The sequence below is a fragment of the Pyricularia oryzae genome, chromosome 6 (genome assembly GCF_000002495.2).
Source record: "Pyricularia oryzae 70-15 chromosome 6, whole genome shotgun sequence".
Lineage (NCBI taxonomy): Eukaryota > Fungi > Ascomycota > Sordariomycetes > Magnaporthales > Pyriculariaceae > Pyricularia > Pyricularia oryzae.
The window spans coordinates 2,177,728-2,198,423 of record NC_017853.1 but is presented as its reverse complement, the minus strand read 5'-3'; the positions used below and the strand labels follow the sequence as shown (position 1 = coordinate 2,198,423).

Here is a 20,696-nt window from a genome sequence, read left to right as displayed (position 1 = left end):
GTAGGTCATAATCCATGTAGTCAATTACTGTGGCTGCAGCTGTGTCCGGGGTCCGGGTTAGTGGGTCCGGCTTGCAGCCGTGGTGGAGATGGGCGCGACAGGATCAATTCCAACTTGCAAAAAAAATCCGGGTCGCTTTGGGAGCTTCAACAATATCAATGTAATCCTAGATACATTGAACCGACGACAACAACTACGCTTCCAGTGGCGTGCAGGTGCGCCCAAGCTCAATTACCGACACAACAAGTGTTTTTGAGTATTTCAAAAAGCTTGGGAAACTTCAGGGCAGGAGACGCGGCGGATAGGTTAGTCGAGCTGGAAATCCGAGCTTTCATGCAGTGTCCTTTTTGGAAAGCTATCTTGATCTAACGACGTCCCCTCCATTCTTCCAGCGCCACCCCGGTCACTAAAAGATGCCGCCGTCCAAAACATTTTCCTTCTTGTCGAGCTTACTGCGCTCAAGGCCAACGACCGCCAGCATACCCAGCATATCGCCAGCTATCCAGTCAAGATGGGTATCGAGTAAACGCACCTTCACAATACCGGAGCCGATCCCGCTCGTGCCCGACGTACCGACCTTCCTCAGGCTGATCGGGCGTGACCTGGTCAAGCACGCGTCCAAGTTTCCGTCGTGGGAGGCTCTTTTCTCCCTGACGCCGCCGCAGCTGCGCGAGCTGGGCATTGAGCCGGCGCGGTCGCGGCGGTACCTGATCTCGTGGCGGAACAAGTACACGCAGGGCCACTTTGGCATCGGAGGCGACCTGAAGCACGTCGTCGACGGCGCGGCGGAGCTCAAGGTTCTCAACATCCCCAAGGGCCCGCTCAAGACGCACCGAGTCGTCGTCAACGTGCCGCCCGGAACCAAGCCCGAGGACGTGCCCGAGAAGGAAAGGCCCCGAATCCAGGGCTACAAGGTCATTGGCACTAGAACCATTGCGGGCCCGCACGCCGTGCCGATGAAGAACCACGAAGGGTCGATCTTCAAGGCCGTCGATGGCCTGTGGGAGCACAAGAGGGGCAGGAAGATTGATGGTGGTGAGAGGAGGCGGGCCGAGGTGCGGTTCAAGAGGAGGGTGGAGGAGCGCAAGGCCATGAGGGAGTCCCAGGGCTTCAACTACTGATAGGTCCAGGGATCCTGATAGCGAATGACTTTTCTGTGGCCAGGGCCGCAGACGGTGTTTCTCACCCTCATCCCGACCAGCACGCTGTACATCACCGTATACTTCTAGAATCTGTACAATAAACCATTCACCTAACGTGCAAAAAGGCACACGAGAGCGTTATTACCTTGGCCTCGTGTTATTTGATATTAACCTTTGCTCTGGGGCTTGTGGGGCTTGGCTTCGGGTCGGGACAACATGAAATTCAACGAAACCCGGAAGTTTTGTTGTGGGCAGTGAGAAACAGGGCTTAGGAGCAGCTTGGCTCATCACGTCATCCTCTGGAAATTTGAGCTGCCCGGAGCGGAAGACTCGTCCGAATAAAAGAAAAACAAAAAAAGCTAGAGTAAGCAGGGCGAAGGATTGATTACCGGGTGGTACCTACGGTATGCTACCATAAGCATACCGCACATGCCGCGGGCCGCGGGCAAGGGGTTGGGTGGGTGTTGTCCTAGCCTCAGTCCAGAACAATTCTGATATAATTACCTATCTACCTACCTAGCGGTCCTCGGGCATACCGGATTTTCGTGTGTGTGTGTGTGTGTGTGTGTGTGTGAGTCAAAAGGACCGCGGGAGGGGTGGGCACCAGAGTATCCCTGATGACCTCTTGGGGCGGGTTTGAAAATCACGGGGTTGAAACAACGATTACATCCCATCCCAAAGTGGTTTTTTGTGTCATCAATTATGGGCACCAAGTCGTCCAATCAAGCTGCCCGGGGGAGTTCGCCGTGACAGCTTATATCGCATGCACGTGCCAGAATCAATGTATGCCGGTATGACTGTTTGTTCAGGCAGCCAGGGCATCCATCGGGCGGAGTTGATAATCGAGGCCCGAGCTCCGTGTGAACTCGGAGTATCGGATCTTAAGCCCGGTTCTGGGCCCGGCGGCATGGTGGTGTAGGCGCTAATTATTAGGTTCCTACCTTATTATCCTGGGCGCTTGTAGCATCACCTCGGGCTTAGTCATCAGCGTGGCTCGGCATTATGGCTTGGAGCCGCCAACCGCCAGTACTATGCTACCTAGTCAGTCTTGTAATTACTTCGTAGTTCGTTTGACAAGCTTGGTTGCGGGTCCCGATGCAACCCTCCCAAGGCTGTACCTTTTCTCAACCACCTTAAACTTGACGTATCATCTCGTGTAGAGCGTGTCTGCTCGCCCCTCTCCAATTTGAATTGCTGACAGGAGAGCAGATTCTACAACAAACGAACAGTCCTGTGTGGGAATCCTGCCGATTCCTCTTTCGTTTAGACTTACCGTAACGAGTCTAGGTATCCAGAATACCTACCTACCGTAAGGTACGTATCGCAATCAATGCCAATCATGCCTGATCCTGGGTCGATCGATTTGATCCCGTACCTTGTCCATCATCACAAAAGAGAAGCAGCAAAGTTACGCGTGTTCTGTTACGAATGAGTCATTCTTACTATGGTAGTCGACCAGTATCCACGACTTGGCGAAACAGAAGCCAGAAGCTAGGTAGCGAGGGACGCTATCTTCAGCTTGCAATTAGTGTTTTTTTTTTTTTTGTCTTTTTTCATGTGTGTTTCTGTTTGTCTGGCTTTCCGTCATCCGCACCCGGTTCTCATGATCATCGTGAACCAATGCAGCACGCAACATGCTCGACTAGGCACCTACATCTTACCAAGCAGACTCTTTTGGCACATTTCTTTAGTCTGGGTTTCACTCGGAAGCTATACACCTTGACATTACAACCGAACTATGTACCTGCTTGACCGGTACGCCTATCGAATAATTTTCGGGGATGGCGGATCTCCGCCGTTCCTCATGATGGAGAAAGGGACCCGACTCCCCCACTGTCCACAGACGAGCGCCGATAGGTCCCGGATGTCCACCGACACCAGTCAGTCAATCGACTTAAACGATCCAAGCTAGTAAAAACAACCTACAAGGATACCCTCCGGGAATAAAGAGATAAATGCGTCACCACCGACGACGCAGGTGATTTTAAAATGTGATCGGCTAACCTAAGCAATGGGTTTCTGCATACGACAGGTCCATCACTACTGGCTGGGCAACGGGGGTCTGGGGTCTGGTAGGTAAGGTACCCTAGGTACCACCTACCTTAGTCTTCGAGGTACAGTTTTACACTGAGTACCTAACCTACACTACCACACCCTAGATGCAAAGAAAGGGCTGGCTGGGCCTTGGCCGATGATTGTGTGTGGGATGATTAAATTCAGGCTCCCATTGCCTCTTCAGATCGGAGAACGAAACAGTCCAAGCATCTTCACAGACGGGATGTATCTCATCCCGGCTTGTGTTCTTTCTCTTGCACAGTCAGTCAACTCTGGCGCGTGACCCTGTCTGTCGTCGTGGAAATTCCTTCGAATCTCACCTGGATTTCTCTCTCACACACACACACACACACACACACAGGTTACATCAAGTCAGTCATACATCACACAGGCGCGCGGCCCCATCCCCCCGTTGTGTTTTGCTTCCATTTAATACGCGGAACAAATCCATTTTGCGTGCGGAAGAAGCTGCTTACCCCAAAGGGTATCCCATGCGAGGTACCTTGGCCTAACATGCTACCCGCCTGCCCTATCACCATTGCCCTTCGCACATGCAAAGCCGTGTTTTTAAGTCGAATGTGTGAATTGGTGCAGCTAGCTGCTCCGCACCTAAATCCCAGAGCAATGGGTCGGATCAGTCATACTGAGCCGCACACCTTTAACCAAAGTAATCCGGATTTGGAATCCAATCCTTCCGCTGAGCTAGGTGGTTATACATAATTCCCGAGCAACCTAATTTTACCTGTCTTACCTATCTGATATTCTCGAATTGGACTGGGATTCGCCTAAAGCTCAATCATCTGCTCACTGCCTGCACCCATCAAACCCCATTTCCTTGCTCCTCCTTTGGCTTATGCAGAGTATCCGTTCCATTTATTTATCTATCCATCCATCCATCATCCATCCATCTACCCACCCACCCAAATCAAGCATGCTACTCGGCTCCACCAGCCGTCAAAGTTGACCGCCATGATGCCCGCATACACAGACATAGTCATAACTCGCTGCTACGCTATAATTCTCCGTCGACGTACATGCATGCTATACCTTGCCATGGCCGGCTGCCTAGCTATGTAGGTATGTTCGTTCCTGAGTATTTACCTCAGGTAGCGATCCGGGTGGTTCCGGGTCTCTGATACTCCCTCTCCTTACTCCTGCCCGAGCTCTGACTCTAAACACATGACAAGGCAGCACCTGGTCGCTTGACGCAACACGACACCACACCCCCCTGACGGTTTTAAAAAAAAAAAAAAAAAAAAAAAACTCGGCAGCCCTATGAACGACCACATTTCTCGATGCCTCTTAGCGTTCTCCGAGCCGAGTAATATTAGTAGCTAGCTTTAGCTATGGATTGTGGCTTAGATGCTCTCCCCCCGTATATCATCTTATGTGACCGGCCCCCAATCAAACAATCTGTTAACCTCAGTTTGCGTACGCGTGTTGTTCTCCTGGACTCCAATACAAACGGTCGTCATCTTGATTACCTTGGCGTAATCTACCTTTACCTTATTGTCGTTCGGTCTGTATCGATCTGGACACTTACATTTGAAGGACTTGCGTGTGCCCATCTGCGGAGTACCGGACATCTCACTACCCGACCCCGAGTCCTACACCAAGGTTTCTTTGTATCTGGCGATATTATATCGATTCAAGCTTGAGCCCCGCTGATGACGCGGGAGTCTTCTAACCGAGCTGCAACCTTGACGTCGAGATCTCTCACCCCCTTTGTGCTCACAAACCCAAGATACCCTTCGCTATATTATATATAACTAGCGGCAGCTGCCCCAGGCTCGTCAGAGGAGGGGCCACAGCAACAGCTTTTCACATATCATACATTGATCTGCCAGTATCAGGTAATTCCCGGTACAGACATTAAGGTCCACAGAAATCAATTTGCCACAAAAACATAAGACGGCATCTCGGAGAAGGAATCTATCATCCAGTCCCATCTATATGTCATCTCATAAAACATCGACGGCAAATACATCCTCAGGCGACCCAGACCCCCGGAATAGTCATCAGGACGCTGTAGGCTCGGAATCGTCTGATCCAAATATGCACAACTACTCAAGCATGCCGTCATCATCGCCACAGGGCTCGAGGAAACACGGCTCCTCGAGCAAATCGAAGCAGAAGTCAGACGACTGGTCTCAAGTCACAGATCCAGAAGAGAGGAGGCGCATCCAAAACCGCATTGCGCAACGGAAATTTAGTATGTATACATGCGTATCAACCACAGCACTGGCATTTCGAGTATGTGGCTGAACATTTTGATAGGGAGCAAGGCCAGAGAGCAGAAGGAGAAGAGTGACCGGGACTCACGCAATGTCGAGTACGCCGGTAGCAGTTACCAAGTCCCTGGAGCGGACGACTTGGGGCTGACGGAAAGTGACGTTGCCCCATCAGGTCTGCCATGGGGTGGCGTTAACATGCACTACGTCGTTGGACGCGGACATGATGATACGGGAAGCGGTGATCGAGGTGGCGCGAGCGCAGCTGCACATCAAAGGGGCGGTTCAACCACGGAAACTTATACCTACGGCAGCGACCCACATTACCTGAGTCCGACCTACCCGGATATGAAAAATTATGCTTACACGGGATCTGGCAGCTGGGAGGGAAATGACGATAACGCAGAGGGAGACGACTCGTTATATTACGAGAGCACCCCCTATTACTATGACTATCAGGGGTCCTCGAGCCGTTAGTCGATCGGCGGGTATGACCGAAGGACTCGAGGTATGATCGATATCTGTGGCCAGTTCCGTCCCTTGCTTTGCACGCATCTGACAATGAGCTACAGGGGATGACTGATTAAACAACCCCTGAGTCCTCTCGACAAATCTTATGACTACCTCAAACCAAACCCAAAAAAAACACTCCCCTCAAATGATCCAGACTTGTTCGGGCGTGGCTCAAAGAACTTCTGGACGAAGATGATGATTAACGACCGAAGCGTTTCCCCAGTTAACGCCGATTATATGATCAAGATCGTTTACCTAGTTATCTCCGATCTTACGATTTCACTTTCGTATTTCTACTTGCACTTCCGCCAAGGCGGATGTCAGCCCTGTTGTACTTTTTCTCGCTTTCTTGATCTTTGCTTGGATGCCGTTGGTTTTACCATCGGATTGTACCACCATGTTGTTTTTGGACCCCATCACATCCCTTACCGAGGCGATCTCCCCTCATCTACACCGCTAGATAGAAGTTAGAATTTTTGGGCTGTTTGCTTTTCTTTTTCATGTCTAGACTGAGCTATGAATTCTTGGGGCAAACTGAAAACCATGCGAACAAGAGCTACGAGTATTCCAACATTTTTATCTTTGTGTGAACTGAGCGAAATAATCGTGTTTGATATTATTGTTTTGATGCTTAGTCAACCTGGGTATGATTTCAAATACTTCTTTTTTGGTGATTGCGGGGTGTATAAGCGTGATGATTTAACAAGTGATCTCCAGTTCTGACTGAAAGTGCTGACCCTATCTAGTTAAGCATGGCGTTCAAATTGCTGGAATTGCTTATGTCTGATGATTGCCACTCGGGTCTGATAGTTCATCCGCTTATGGCTGTCAGACTGGACACTCGATATTTTAGTCGTCTAGAACTAGTATTTCACCATGGTGGCGTACGTGAGGGTGAGACGATGTTGCCGTGCAGACCCCGAAACTTGGGAGTTTTTTTTTAAGCATCTCATAACCCAAGACGATGTGACGTTATAATTTCAAGCATGGAAGCGAATCATGTAGGCGGTTAATCATGTTTGCCGCTTCGCCCCTGAATCCCAAAGTGTAAAAAAAGTTCTCTCGGCCCAGTTTTATATGGGACGTTTTGGCGTGAAGCGTGATCTTGGAACTGAAAAGTCGGAAAAAGAACGTCTCTAGTCGGATTCGGAGACTTTCTGCAGGCCGTTCTTGAATCTTTTCCATGGGAACCATTTGCCAACCACTTTCCCATGGATCAAGGCAAGAGGCACTGGTCCGTAGTGACGCGAGTCTCTTGAGGCGGGAATGTTGTCTCCCACGAGCCAACAATGACCCGGAGGGACCTGGATTGGAAGCAGCTCGATAGTCAGGAATCTTTTGCCCCAGTTCTCTTTTTTGACATTATTTTGGCCTCATTTTTTTTTTCTTACCCCTACCCACCTCTCTCTCTGTCTCTCTCTCTCTCTCTTCCTTGGCGTCTTATGGTGCAGCTTACCAGTTTGGGGGTAAGAAGCTGTTCTGTCGAAAGAAAGCGCCAAGAGAAACAAGGAGGGTGAATATTTTGGGATCAAAAGGGAGAAAGAGAGCCTGAAAATAAAAAGTACAAAAGAGGGGGTTGGAGGATTTTTGCCCGTCTCACCTGAATCATCTCACTGCTCCCGCTCTCTGGCGAGTTGATGAGGACGTAATCTCCAGGCATGCCAATGACCCTCTTCATGCCCGTGTCCTTCTTCTCCACGGGTATGTCGTAGGCCACGACGTCACCGACCCCGATGTTCCTGCCACGGCGGTACGTGCGGTTGATGACAGCGGCCTCGCCGACAACCTCAAAGGTCGGCAGCATGGAGGGTCCCCAGGTGGCCGAGTAGCTGTAGCCGTTATAAAAGAAGACGTGGAACAAGGCAAAGGTCTTGAGGACCCATATGGTCGGCTTGATGGGGAAGAAGGTCGAGCTGCCGGAGAGCCGTCCGAGGAATCTAGATGAGAATGATGTCATTTTTGAGTTGTTTTTTTTATGGTTCTCTCTTCAATCTTCGCAAGGCAGTTTTATCCAGGCCCTATAACAGCCGTCTCGGGAGAAGTCAAGTCATTCCATTCAGAGACGGTTGGTTGACTCGTACGAAAAAATATGTTAAAGGAAAAGAAAAAAAAGAAAGAAAAAAAAATTCCGTTGAAAATTGCCGATATCTTCAAATTGAATGTTTGGTCCTATAGCACAACCAACAGACTACCTGCACTGCATCCACTGGAACAAGTCGATGGTACAACGGCACAAGTTTCTGTAACGGCAGGTGCCGGGCTTAATGCTTTGTCAGCCATATTCTGTGAGGCACGCCAAGCTTCTCGACCCCTGTACCCGGCCTGAGCTCCACCTGTGAAAAAGCTCCAGGAACGGCAAAGTTGAGCTCCTGAGCCGAGAGACTAGTCTAGCGGAGGATGCATCCATACCTAGGTACCTGCCTAAGACACATAATCCAACTTGCACCTTTGGCTCGCCGCGACTTTTGATCATCCCGCAAGCTTCTCGGCCGAGCCCAAACTGTGTCATCAAAAGGAGAAAGCAATACCCCGCTCTTTGACAGCCCAAACTCGACAATGATTTGCCCCAAGGCACTCGCAGTGCACCTAAAACCAGTCACGGCGGGATGCGTGCGCATGCTGGCGAGCACCGCGCGCCCGACCATATGCCTGGCGCATCTTGCCTCAAAGGCACTACCGACGGCGACGGACCAAAGGCGATCAGCCAACCAGATACGATGTTACGCCAGCAGAAAAAGGACAGCAAAATCATTCCCGGAGATAGCGTCGGCTGATGAGGGTCGGGTACTAGCTCGACGCAATGACCGAAACGATGCAGAAGAAGGAGTCGAAGAAGAAGAGGGTCCCTGGGACTTCAAAAAGATGGGAAGGTTCCCAAAGGACGAGGAACTTCTCGAAGTTTGCGAGAAGATAGTATTCCGCAAAGCCGACGGGCTGTCGGAGCCGCAATGGCTGGTGGAAGTGCTCAAGAACGCCGACCTCAAGACCGATCAACTAGAGTGCATTGCCCTACCTGGGCCCACGAACAGAGGTCTTCTCTACCCGATCTGCCGATTCATGAACCGGGAGCAGTTGAAGCGAGAGCAGAAGGAAAGGGAAAAGGCGGCCCGGCGCAGCAAGGTCATGACCAAGGAGATGGAGATCAACTGGGCCATCACCAAGCATGACCTAGGCCACAAGTTGAAGCAGCTGCTGAAATTCCTGCAGAAGGGATGCCAGTGTGAGATCACTTTTCAAAATAAGGTCAGGGGGAAGAAGAAGGCGACCATGGAGGAGATGCAGGAGACGGTCAGGCTGGTGAAGGAGGCGATTATGGATATTCCCGGAGCAAACGAGTATAAATCTGCGGATGGCAGCGTGGGATCGCCTGTCTACAAGATGTTTTGGCAGGCAACGCCGAAAAAAGGAGCAGAGGGAGAGTCTCAAACTTCGACATAGCTTGCAGAGCTCCATAGACCTCTATCCCCTAACTCAGGCATTGAAGACACATAGCTGAGATAATCGGGAAGCCTGATCGGATGGCAATTGGTCGAAATTTTGTATAGTAAAGGCACTGTACTGATAGTGTTTGTTTGAAGCGGGCATTCATATGTGGCGCGAGAGTTGAGCCACTTTGTAGAATTACAGTAGATCTAGATAGAATTAGAGCTTTGTTCATGCGTACTAAGTAAATGTACCTGACAACTGGCTAGGTAGCTGTACCTACGCGACGTTGGGATGATCTGAATGGTTGGTTGAATCGTGGGGTATGCAAACATGGGGGTGTCTGTAAAGCTTTTGTCTGCAAGGCGGGATTTTAGGCGGGGCAAATTCCACCACCAAGCTTAGGCACAAATGGGTGACTCAACCTTCGCGTGCAGGACCAGCCAGGCCAACATTAAAACAGCATTTAAACTGTTCACAGGAAAAAAAAAGAATTGCTGGCCCTATAAAATTATTGGCCTGTATCGTCTAAGGCTCTGTCTGCGGTCCGGGAAGCTTCTCACATCTAGGCAAAAATACAATTGCAAACAATACCAGCAAATCACAACCCCGCGAAATCCCTTGGGAAAGCTTGATCACGGGATTTGGACTTGTGCATACAGCCAGCACGGCGCACCACCGACATGACTTCGGTCGCGACCGACGGTCCCACCCCGGGCCCCGGAGCAGACGTTACCAGTGCTCCCGACACATCAAAGTTGACAGAGAAGCCCCTAGCCCCGGCGGCAGCGTCTGGCAGCGCAGATGCCCCGGCTGCAACGGCGGGGGCGGGGGCGACCCCATCAAAGAAGATGACCGCAGCTGCTGAGGCAAAGGCCAAAAAACAAGCAGAGAAGGCTCAAAGGCGAGCACAAGCGATTGCCGCAAAGGCCGCCGCCGCTGCCCCTCCGACAGGCCCCGCATCGGCGACTGAGGCTCCAGCCACGCAGCCTACCGTACCAGGCGCCTCAGGGGACGGAGCAAAGGGCGCCAAGTCCAAGTCAAAGCAGGACGGGCCGCAGCAGGTGCCTGGCGGAGGGCGTCCTGCACACGGTGGAAAGCAAGCCGCTGGCTCGTCGCATGCATCATCACAAAAGGAGAAAAAGGAGGCCAAGCCTTCGGCACCGTTGTGCTTTAGCCATCTTCCAGTTGCCAAGAGGATCTCCCTGCCAGAGGCCGACAGGGATGTGCACCACGCCGTGCTTGCCCTTGGCCAGAAGATGGGAACGTTTGCCCTGAGGGAGAACATTGCCAGGCTCAGGGGGACGTTGCTGGCGTTCAAGGAGGTAAGATGCGATCTTGGCCGTCTAGTTTTTCTCGAATTATTCACTGACATCCGGTCTAGGTTCTACTATCATACGAGGCGCCTGCTGGTAACTCGTTTTCGAGACACTTTGTTCCATACGTCTTGAATCCGCAGATTGAATATCTGACCGAGTGCAGGCCTATGTGCTTCGCCATGGGCAATGCGATTCGGCAGATCAAGAGCCGCGTTTCAGAGCTGGACATTGAAACTTCGGACAAGACCTCCATCAAGACGCTCTGCAAGGCGGTCGATGCCTTCATAGAGGAAAAGATCAACTATGCCGAGGTCATTGTAACCAAAAATGCAGCAGATATGATTGCCGATGGCGATGTCTTGTTGACTTATGGCCACCACAGGCTAGTACAGAAGGCTATGCAGCTGGCATGGGCTGACGGCAAGCGCTTCTCCGTCGTGGTAGTGGCTGACAGCACCGGAGCAAATGGTCGGGACCTGGCCAAGCTACTGCACACAGAAGGCGTCAAGGTTTCATACGTCCCGAGACTTGTCGAGCTCAGCGGCATCCTTCGCCCAGGCACCAAGGTGATGCTTGGCGTCGAGTCTGTCTTTGCCAATGGAGCCCTATATGCCCCGTTGGGCACCAGCGATATTGCAGCAGCGGCAGCGCTACGGGACATACCTGTCATCGCCCTTTCCGAGTCTATCAACGTGGACAGAGACCGTGTGGCAATCGAACCTCTGACCTACAACGAAATCGAGCCCGACAAGTTTACTGGAGACGGGTTCAGGTTGCTCTTTGACACCACCCGTGAGGAGCATGTATCCGTCTTGATAACCGAGTTCGAGACAGAGACCGGGAACGCCCCGCCAAGCGCTGTTCTTGCAATCCTTCGAAAACAGGATGACCCTAACTGACCTTGGTGTAAACCGGCGGGATACCTGTGGCCATGAGGTCCGAGCCTGGTCTTCATGTCACTCCTGTCTTGTCCTTCTCAACATAGAAAATTGCTGGGAACCAAAAAAAAAAAAAAAAAAAAACAAACAAACAAGGAATAAAAAATAAGATCTGTATGCTACCGACAGTTTGTCCGTAGCCTCAGACTTGATGCTAAGAAATTTGAATTCCGATTTTGTGATATGGTCCTCCAAAGGTACCTGGCCAGCATTGAGAAGCTAGAAATGGGTCTCTTCTCGTCCTTCAAGGTCCTCGATTCCACGTATCTATTTGCCGTTGTTGTAGATTTCCCGTCGACGTCCATCGTATCATCCCTCCGTCTAGTGAGCAGCCGCCTCTGTCTCAGCGGCCTCCAGCTTCTGTGCTCTCCTTGCACGCTTCTCCAGCAAGAACTCTTTCCTCTGTGCCAACATGGCGGTTTGCCTATCATCAACGCCCTGCAGCCAGTATCCAAAGCTACCACCGACCGCACCGAAGAAAGGGTAAGCCCAGAGGCCTTGCTTGTGGAACAGCGGCACCATCTGGAGACCCAGCTGCCACGCTCGGACGGCCACGCCTGTCCATCTCGCAAACGAGGTTAGTTCAAATGCCTTTTTTATTGACCAATTGATCTGATCATTGACGGCCAGAGACGGCAAATTGTCGTGATTTCAGGAGGCGTAACGCACCGAAGCCGGCCCAAAAGACGACTCTGGAAACCATCTTATGTGATTGACTGAGTTGTGTTATCGTGCTTGCTGCGATGGAGGCTTAGGTTCTGGTCGACGGCTCTTCGATGGCCTGATTCGACGATTTCGGTGGGATCGCAGGTGCGATTCTGCTGCGAGGTATTGTTGTGGATTGGGGGTGTCGTCAAGTTGGTACAATTCAATGAACCGAGCAAGCTTCCTAGTGAGTCCCGCCGACGCGAAGGACCCAATTCAATTCAATCCCGACGTCAGGCTTGCCAGAGCTTCGGCAATACTGTTTATCCTGAAGCCGTCAATGAGATCAGCTGCTATTGGCTACTGGAGGAATTCAAACCCCACATAGGCTCGACAAAGCCTCCCCACCTACAATGTCACACTGCAGGTACCTTGGCTGATCCTTGCAACCTTGGCGACAGGGACGGAGCATTCAATCAATCTCAATTTAGCAGGCACGCGCAACACCTTTTCGCGATCCTTCGACATCTTTTTCCCTGCAAATCATTCCTGCGACTGGAGCAGATGTCACTCACTTAAACTACTAATCTTCTCGGCCTAGTCTCCAGCAAGTCCATTTCAGAGGAAGCCAGATTTGTTTCTGTATTCAAAAAATCAATAAGTTTCGCTGAAGATCCTGGAGCAAAACCACCAGCCACGTCGCTCGGCTAAAAGCCAAAAAGAAAGCACTGCGAAATCCCCGCCAATTAGCCATGCCCAGCAAACAAAACCAGTTCCTCGCTCGCTAGCTTTTGGGTTGGCGCACGTTTTCAACATTGAAGCCCAACGCGCTCAGTCAAGTTGGATGCACTTTCCATCACCAACGTAAGACCAGCACGGCCCCCGAACCAATGGCTGCGGCAACAGCCATGCCAGTCGTTGAAGAATCTCGAGGCGATGTAGCTCCGGTGTTGAAGCCGCTGTCTTTCAAGGCATCTGAGCTTCCACTATCGTCTGCCGTACGGTCGGCGATCGAGACGCTGGCGCATGGGTTCAAGAAGAAGGGCGGATATGACGAGATTAGGAAGCAGGTCTGGGATAAGTTCGAGGCGAGCGTATGTTTGAGCTTTGCCACTTGTCGACTATCGACTGGAATTTCGCAAGCCAAATTGCGGTGTTGCTAACTGGTTGACTGCAGGACTACGAGGCACAAGTTACGAAATCTATTTTAGAGGTCGCCGAGCAGGAAGTCGAACGGAATGCACACCAGCTCCTAACGCTCGATCGGGGCAAGGCTGCTGCCTTAATCGACGGCGCCCTTGACCGTAGTGGTGTTTATCAGAAGGCAGAGGCCGTCATTGAGAGTCTCATCGACTTCGAGGCAATAGAGAACAACATCCGCGAGCTAAGGCGTGCCGAGATTGGCGAAGAAGCAGCCCTCGCCGAACAAGAGCGAGGTTCAAAAACCGACATTGCTTATGCTGCAGATCGGGCTGCCAGGCAGGCTGAGCGCGAAAAGGTCAGGGACGAACTCCGGAAGGTGGAGGAGATGAAACGAAATCTCGAGCGGGACATCCGTGAAAAAGAGGAGCGAGCTGCTAGGGAGGCACGAGAAAAGGAGCGTGAGGCGAAGCGCAAGGAGCGTGAGAAAGAGCGGGAACGAGATCGTAGCAAGGATAGGCGCGAAAGGCGACGTGAAAGCCGAGACAGGTCACGACGCGGAAGCAGAGATCGTGATCGTTCGCGCTCACGCCGCCGGGATCGTTCACGAAGGCGAGACAGAAGCAGGGATGGGACCAGAGACCGCGACCGCGACAGGCATCGTGACTCTGATAGGAGAAGGAGCACCAGGGATGACGGTCGGTCCAAGGAGCCATTGTCTCAGAAAGACCTTCAGCGCCTCGAAGAACAAGCGCTCGCGGATCTTTTACGTGAAAGCACCAAAGACACGCCAAAGCAGCCAGAGCTTGAGGTTGATGAGACCCTAGTACCACCGCCGCGGAAGAAGGCTAAACCTGGATCGGCAATATTCTCCCGCAGTGATTCCAACCCGGATGTCAAGAATGCTTCCGAGGGCAAGAAGCTGTCGGCAGCAGCGCCCACTGTCAAGCAATTAACACCAATTACGAAGCCATCGGCAAAACCTGAGGTCAAGACGATCAAGGAGATCAAGATCAAGACGGTTCCCATGGCTGAGACCCCAGCCCCGCCTCCATCTCAAGCACCACCCAAGGCTGAAGCACCTAGGGAGGAAAGTAAGGACACGGCAACTAAGTCGGGCAAGGAAGATCCGCCAAGCAAAGACCGCGAGCAGGCTCGACGACCTAGCAGCGTACAGCGATCGTCTGACCGTGACCGTGACCGTGACCGTGGTGGCCGTGACCGGGAGAGATCACGAGACAGACATACCCGAGATAGGAGTAGAGCCCGGGACCATAGTCGACAATCTCGCATTGATGAGCGAAGACGGCCGGATCGTCGATCCAGATCTCCTCGGCCTAGACGTGATAGCCGCAGCTACAGGGATCGCAGCAGGTCCCGGGTTAAAACGGACAGGAGGGATGAGAGAAGTCGCTCCAGGACTAGGGTGGATCGTCGTGATGACCGGAGAGATCGCAGCCGCTCCAGAATACGCAGAGATGATCGCCGAGATGAGCGAAGGGACGGTCGCAAAGACGACCGACGTGACAATAGGCATGACGATCGACGAGACAGAAGGGATCAAAGCCGATCTAGGGCGCGCTCGCCCAGAAGGGCGCGCAGCAGCTCAAGACGGGCAACAGAACGGCGAGGAGCAGACCGGGGAGTTTCCCCAACTAGATCCACTTGGAGACAGCGCAGCAGATCTCGGGCTAGGTCACCTAGACGGGACAGGAGTAGACACCGGGATAATTCTAGAGCGGGACGTGGCCGTGACCGATCACCTGCTCGGCCCAGCAAATCCGATACGGAAAAGAAAGCAACTACAACTGCAACTTCTTCTACTGCTGAAATTGAGAAGGATGTCGCTTCCAAGGAGACGAAAAAGACAGTTCCAACAACGTCGGATGATCTAAAGTCTTCGGTCCCAGCACAGACCAGCACTGCGGGAAGCTCCGAGACGAAGAAATCGACTTCTGTTTCAAAGGCCGACGTTGGAAAGCCTCCAGAGAAATCCGATAGCGACAGGGACAAGGCGGGAGGCCGGGCTGTCGACGACCGGGATGCCAGAGGTGACAAGCGCCATGCCAGAGATCGCAGCAGATCACAAAGACGCTCAAGGAGCCGCCGTCGCAGCAGAACACCGATACGGCGCGACAGAAGTACACGGCGGCGCAGCCGCTCACGTCAAGACGCTCCATCCACAGCCACGCGACCACCCCACAGTCTCGATAGGGAAGGGAAAGAGGAGTGGAAGCAGGAGGAAGTACGCAAACGTGAGAAGGAAGCTCGTGCATATTTGGCGGCACAGCGGGAGAATCGAGATCGGCCAGCCCCGGTCTCCGGGTCTGATGAGAAGCGCAGCCCAGGCGACCGCTCGCCAGATGTCAAGCGCACTGTTACGACCGGCACGCGGGAAGAGATTGACCGCTATGTGCCTGGCGACCGTCGATCAAATATTGATCGCCAGACTACGGGCGGGCGAGATCGTAGCCGCAGTCGCGACAGGGACAGAGATCGAGCTAGGGATAGAAGTCGCGACAAGGACAGGCGAAATGATAGGGATCGTCGTGATGATAGACGTGATGACAGACGTGAGAGACGCCGCAGCCGTTCTCGAAGTCGGAGCCCGCGGAGAGACAGGGAGCGGGATAGCTATCGAGATCGGGATCGTACCTCACGTCGAGACAGGTCAAGGAGTGCCTCTCTCATGAGGCGTCGCGATCGCAGCAGGGAACGAGACAGGGCGAGGAACAGGGACCGCGATAGGGAGCGGAGTGACCGCCCCTCACGCCGGGACCGATCGAGGAGCGTGTCTGTCAGGAGGCGTCGTGACCGCAGTCGAAGTCGTAGCCGTCAACGGAGTAGAAGCCGACGCTAGGATCCTCCGCTTGCCTCCACCTACAGACCTGAGCACAACAACGCCCATGCTGCCCTGAAAACTCCAATGGTTTCGGGCGGTGGAAACATCTCTGCAATGCCATTTATTACGGGGCAGCACCAGGCTGTCGCTATCCCACCTGGACAGGCTTTAATACGTTCCTCTATCTCTCGCACTGACCCTTTTGTGCCGGGTACAGCCCCAGGAGGTCCCAGGTCTTGGACGAGCGGCCAAGCTCCAGGGAGAAGTCAACTTCGAGGAAGCACCTCCAGATCTCTGGGAGGCGAAACAGCTAGCTCGATCTCCCGATTTATCCCTCATGGGAATTCCCAGATCTATACCATGCCTGCCGCTCCAGGCACAGCGGACGCTTGGGCATCGACAACGCCGACTCATCGCCCTGATACTGTACAAGTCCTAAAATCTCAGTATCCATGGCAGAGTCTGTCAAAGCGAAATCGACCCCGCTGATCAGCGTGTTACGACATGGGAATAGTGCAGGGTTTAAATCTGTGGGAAGTGATCGGATAGAACCGTTTACATCGATGGCCTTTTTCTGTTTCTTCTCTACTTGTGGATATGGACATGGGGCCGCCGGGCCTGGGTTCTCTTGTTCCGGCCAATGCTTTCTGCGATGCTTCCTGATATGGACTGGGGATGGTATGTCATTTACTAGTGAAATATCCATGCTTGTATTGGGTGCTTTATAAGGGATGGTGAGATTGACGAATGGTAACTCACTTGTACAAATTTGCAATTTTCAATGCCCAAGGACTCAGTCTTGTCTTGTTGATCCAGTTCTACTATAGCCTTCTGGCTGGTGGGAACATGATATTTGTTCCGGACAGAGAGGTCCTTTAATAAGAGATGAAATGTTCAGTTCACAAATCCAGACCTTGCTCAATGATTTTCTTTTTCATAACTAAATAAGTACTCTTTTTTATTAAGAAAAAGTAGAATAATCCCAAATCCATTTGTCTTTAACCCCCTAAAACGCCCAACTACAAAAATCAAATCCCCTCGTTCTATTATATTCGTGTCATTGCCTGCTGCATCTGCCATCGCAATTTTCCTTCTCCGTCACAACAAGCCTCATTGCGTTCCCGCTTGACGTGAGATTTGCAGTGATCTAGGACTGAGTACTATCGACGACCAACTATAGTTTCCTTCAGACTGTAGGTGCCATCGTAGAACATTCCAAATGTCACGAGCACGAGGAGGAGCATGACAACGCCCAGAATGAGGGCGCGGCGAACGGCAGGAGACAAACCCGCATCCCCAGAGGAGCTGAACATTGCGCGCGTCCAGTCAGCGGCGGCGACGGAGCGGGACTTGATGACGTCCCATCCGAGGCTGTAGTAGGTCAGAGCGCCGAGAGCAATTGAGTAACCGACAAACTGCATGAGGGAGACCTTCTCGGCATAGAACAGAACGGCAACCACGATGAGGAGGATGTTCTTGAGGATACCAGACAAGGTGAGGACGAGGGATGACGTCTTGCCGATCTGATGATTTTGAATCCGGTCTTGTTAGCTGCTTGGAAAAGGATTGGGTTTAATGATTCAGGGAATAAAATCTAACATACCAGCATGACGCTCGCAACATTGAGCATGAAGGCCACCAAGGCGTTGAGTACGAGCATGACGATACCCACACTGATCAGGTCCTCAACTTGGAAGGTCCTGGCCTCAACGATGAGAGCTACAAAGACATTGGTGACGGCGCAGACGGGGGCGTAGTAGTAGAGAGAGACCAGCGGGTCCATCTTCTTCTGTTCCGAGTCGCCGGCCAGCATGACCTCGATCATGGTCAACCTCAGGGCCTCGAATATGATACCACCCAGCTGATAGAAGACGCCCATCCAGCTGAAGGAGATCTCGCCCAAGCTCGCAATCATGACACCCAAGACGATGACGCAGACGTTGGCGAAAGTCTTGGCCGAGGGCTCCTTCAGGCGCCACGCCCAGGAGCAGAGAAGGACGGCAACAGGGGCGGCGGCCTTGAGCATCTGAATAAAAGACACGGACAGATACATGTAGACCATGTTGGAGCAGACGAGGGAGCCCGAGTAGAGCAGGCCGATGGGGACTACGGAGCGCAAGTAAACGCGGCCAGTCATTTTCACCTCCTTACGCCCATCGAGCATGGTCGTGGTGCGAGCAAGGACCTGCGTCGCCACGGTGGAGAAGATCATGTGCCAACATGTTAGGATGACGGCTATTAGTGGTGAGAATGAACAAGTTAGCCAGCTTTCAGGGGATGGACATATGAAAGGGACGTTCTTGCTCCGAGGTAACAAGTAACGTGAGCTCCCAGTAATAGTAGTATAGTATCAATAATAATTAATACATACGGTATTCTGTAAGATATGGTCGTTAGTATATGTTGGTGAACAACAAGCGTAGAGTTTGCATCGGATATATTTAACGTCAATATGTGCTGGAACTTGACAGCAATTGACGGGAGGATAAATTAGTCGGAAGAAAAAACATACTGAAGGGTGTGTCCTTGTTATCCAAGATCCACTTGTTAAACAAGATGGTGCTGTTGGAGAAAAAGATCCAGCTTCTAAAGAAAATACAGGCGACAGCAGATAGGGCCGTTGGTTAGCAAATAAACGGTTGAGGCGTTTTGGGTTTGTTTCTAATTTCCTTTCCCCAACATGGGGATAGTGGCAGAAAGAGGCGTACGCGATGTAAAGCGCGGGATGGAGACCGCCCCCGGTGGCTTTTTCCAAACCCGACGCCGACATGTTGGTGAGCTTTTGTCGATGTCTTTGTCGGAGCTAGCCAAGCAGAAAAAGGTGCGTCTCCTAGGAATTCGACCCCTTATTTTTGTTCTTTATTCTGGGTGGGATTGATCGAAGAAAACCAAGTGAGAGCGCGACGAAGGAGACGTGCTGCGAGGAACCGCCTAGAAAACTGAAGCCGAAGCTTGTGTGGGTTCTTCACAGTACAAAGTCTCGCGAGTACCTCAAGGTGGGTAAGGTAGATATCGACGGCTTAGGCAGGCAAGGTACCTAACTAACTGATTAGGTTGGGCCCTATGTTTCAATCCGAACTTAGGGGCCCGGGCCGAGCGAGCTAGTTAAAGCCAGACGGTATATTATTGCTATACTTTTTGTCGCAAGAGAATGAAGATGGTGAGAAGGATTGCGACTGGTGATGATACTGTAAAGCTGTCAAGATTGCTAGACTAGCACCAAAGTGAACAGGGGAGGAAGGAAAGGAATGCTTCTGGCTGCGGTGCTGTGGTGCAGAATAAACGGCGGGGGACAGGTTATCCTCATATGGAAAATGGAGTAAGCGAGACTTTATTTTAACTGGGCTGACGCAGAGGTGAGATGGGAAACACAAAGAGAATTCAATCAAAAAATGTCTAGTTTGTGCATGCAAGGGAAAAGCGGAAGAATAAGAAACATTTGCTCCGCAGTTAGATTGACAGGGCGCTCATCATATAGACGACAAGCGAAAAAAGGATCAGCCGCACTTTTGGTGCTGCCCGCCGCGGAAAAGAAAATGCTGCGCAAAGGGTGGCTTGACAGGTGGGTGAGGAATGAAGGGAGGGAAGCCTAAAATGGAGGCGAGCAAGGGGAGGGCGCAGGCATCTCCAGGTTTGCTGACTGTTTGCCCAGCAAAAAGGCCGAAAAAAGAACAGATCCTTTTTCCGTACATTCAAGACGGAGTCTTGGCGTCGGGGCTGTCTGCGTTATCCAAAGACAGGGATAGGTAGTAGAGAGGTAATTAGAAGTATGAAGGTAGCATGTAGTCAGTACTGTACGTTATTACCTAGTAGGTGGTAGAGCAAATCAAAATCGAAGGAGCAAGATGCTGGAATAAGCTTTTGGGTCCAAACGTGCGACGAGTCCGGTGTCAGTGTCATCTTGTTGCTGTTTTGTTTCCCAAGTCGGCCTGGAATGGTACGTAATATCGCTTCGCTCTTTTGACCGGTAAAAGCATCGTAGGGAGTGAGCGAGGCGCACAAACATGCAGCCCAGCTCTCTGAGAATAGGCAGTACAGAAACGCCTTCCGCATTTTTCTCTTTCTTTTTGTTGCTGTATTTCCATCCTTGTCTTACTTCGTAAACAGCCCGGTCTGGTCCCTTTCCCACTTTTGCTAGGCAGGGCATCTGTTTGCGTTATCGCCATTGGTCTCCACAAGGACCCTAGGACCCACCTAGCCTATCAGATCCCGGCCTGCCGAGAATACTTTGCAACTAACCAAAGCTCGTACCAGGTGCACCTGCGTTGCGCCTTTGCTGGTCGCGACTCCGCCTCACTTGAAAATTGCTGGGGTAATTCAGGCACACACAAAAAGACAGGGTGTTGAAAGGTATGGTTACCTTGCCAAAGCCTTGGTAATGGGACCATGCACTCGGGTCCGTCTCTGACATTGAAACCACTTTGGAGATTTGATCTCACTTGTCCTCA

At 51.8% G+C, this 20,696-nt stretch overlaps 9 protein-coding genes across 10 annotated transcripts; 6 read left to right on the top strand and 3 right to left on the bottom strand.

The window, feature by feature from the left end:
* The first annotated feature begins 107 nt into the window (after nucleotides 1-107).
* Nucleotides 108-1,285, top strand: MGG_04023 (uncharacterized protein). Its single transcript, XM_003719775.1, has 2 exons — nucleotides 108-305; nucleotides 393-1,285. Exon 2 carries the CDS (start codon nucleotides 414-416, stop codon nucleotides 1,119-1,121), a length of 708 nt encoding a protein of 235 aa, XP_003719823.1. The 5' UTR covers nucleotides 108-305; nucleotides 393-413; the 3' UTR covers nucleotides 1,122-1,285.
* Nucleotides 1,286-1,571: 286 nt separating this feature from the next.
* MGG_17709 (uncharacterized protein) lies at nucleotides 1,572-2,061 on the top strand (the record flags this gene model as incomplete). Its single annotated transcript, XM_003719774.1, has 3 exons — nucleotides 1,572-1,599; nucleotides 1,663-1,691; nucleotides 1,870-2,061. The coding sequence occupies 3 exons, from the start codon at nucleotides 1,572-1,574 to the stop codon at nucleotides 2,059-2,061; spliced, it is 249 nt and encodes an 82-aa protein (XP_003719822.1).
* A 158-nt stretch (nucleotides 2,062-2,219) lies between these two features.
* MGG_04024 (uncharacterized protein) lies at nucleotides 2,220-6,537 on the top strand. The gene is made up of 2 exons (XM_003719773.1): nucleotides 2,220-5,409; nucleotides 5,475-6,537. Exons 1-2 carry the CDS (start codon nucleotides 5,151-5,153, stop codon nucleotides 5,903-5,905), a joined length of 690 nt encoding a protein of 229 aa, XP_003719821.1. The 5' UTR covers nucleotides 2,220-5,150; the 3' UTR covers nucleotides 5,906-6,537.
* MGG_04025 lies at nucleotides 6,500-8,149 on the bottom strand. Of its 2 annotated transcripts, none has more exons than XM_003719771.1 (2): nucleotides 7,333-8,149; nucleotides 6,500-7,245 (listed from the first exon to the last, which is right to left on the bottom strand). In XM_003719771.1, exon 1 carries the CDS (start codon nucleotides 7,896-7,898, stop codon nucleotides 7,470-7,472), a length of 429 nt encoding a protein of 142 aa, XP_003719819.1. In that variant the 5' UTR covers nucleotides 7,899-8,149; the 3' UTR covers nucleotides 6,500-7,245; nucleotides 7,333-7,469. The 2 variants fall into 2 exon arrangements, with proteins under 2 accessions (XP_003719819.1, XP_003719820.1); XM_003719772.1 differs by having other exon boundaries at nucleotides 7,542-8,149.
* A 172-nt stretch (nucleotides 8,150-8,321) lies between these two features.
* MGG_04026 (uncharacterized protein) lies at nucleotides 8,322-9,696 on the top strand. Its single transcript, XM_003719770.1, has one exon. It carries the CDS (start codon nucleotides 8,498-8,500, stop codon nucleotides 9,377-9,379), a length of 882 nt encoding a protein of 293 aa, XP_003719818.1. The 5' UTR covers nucleotides 8,322-8,497; the 3' UTR covers nucleotides 9,380-9,696.
* Nucleotides 9,697-9,753: 57 nt separating this feature from the next.
* On the top strand, nucleotides 9,754-11,806 carry MGG_17708 (uncharacterized protein). The gene is made up of 2 exons (XM_003719769.1): nucleotides 9,754-10,689; nucleotides 10,749-11,806. The coding sequence occupies exons 1-2, from the start codon at nucleotides 10,048-10,050 to the stop codon at nucleotides 11,580-11,582; spliced, it is 1,476 nt and encodes a 491-aa protein (XP_003719817.1). The 5' UTR covers nucleotides 9,754-10,047; the 3' UTR covers nucleotides 11,583-11,806.
* Nucleotides 11,732-17,167, top strand: MGG_17707 (uncharacterized protein). Its single transcript, XM_003719767.1, has 4 exons — nucleotides 11,732-12,198; nucleotides 12,277-12,513; nucleotides 12,728-13,360; nucleotides 13,444-17,167. Exons 3-4 carry the CDS (start codon nucleotides 13,157-13,159, stop codon nucleotides 16,264-16,266), a joined length of 3,027 nt encoding a protein of 1,008 aa, XP_003719815.1. The 5' UTR covers nucleotides 11,732-12,198; nucleotides 12,277-12,513; nucleotides 12,728-13,156; the 3' UTR covers nucleotides 16,267-17,167.
* Nucleotides 11,943-12,324, bottom strand: MGG_04028 (NADH2 dehydrogenase subunit 14K; the record flags this gene model as incomplete). The annotated part of the gene is made up of 2 exons (XM_003719768.1): nucleotides 11,943-12,178; nucleotides 12,291-12,324. 2 exons carry the CDS (start codon nucleotides 12,322-12,324, stop codon nucleotides 11,943-11,945), a joined length of 270 nt encoding a protein of 89 aa, XP_003719816.1.
* MGG_04030 (uncharacterized protein) lies at nucleotides 17,161-20,448 on the bottom strand. Its single transcript, XM_003719766.1, has 5 exons — nucleotides 18,957-20,448; nucleotides 18,761-18,834; nucleotides 18,620-18,625; nucleotides 17,852-18,483; nucleotides 17,161-17,771 (listed from the first exon to the last, which is right to left on the bottom strand). Exons 1-5 carry the CDS (start codon nucleotides 19,016-19,018, stop codon nucleotides 17,409-17,411), a joined length of 1,137 nt encoding a protein of 378 aa, XP_003719814.1. The 5' UTR covers nucleotides 19,019-20,448; the 3' UTR covers nucleotides 17,161-17,408.
* Between the last annotated feature and the right edge of the window lie 248 nt (nucleotides 20,449-20,696).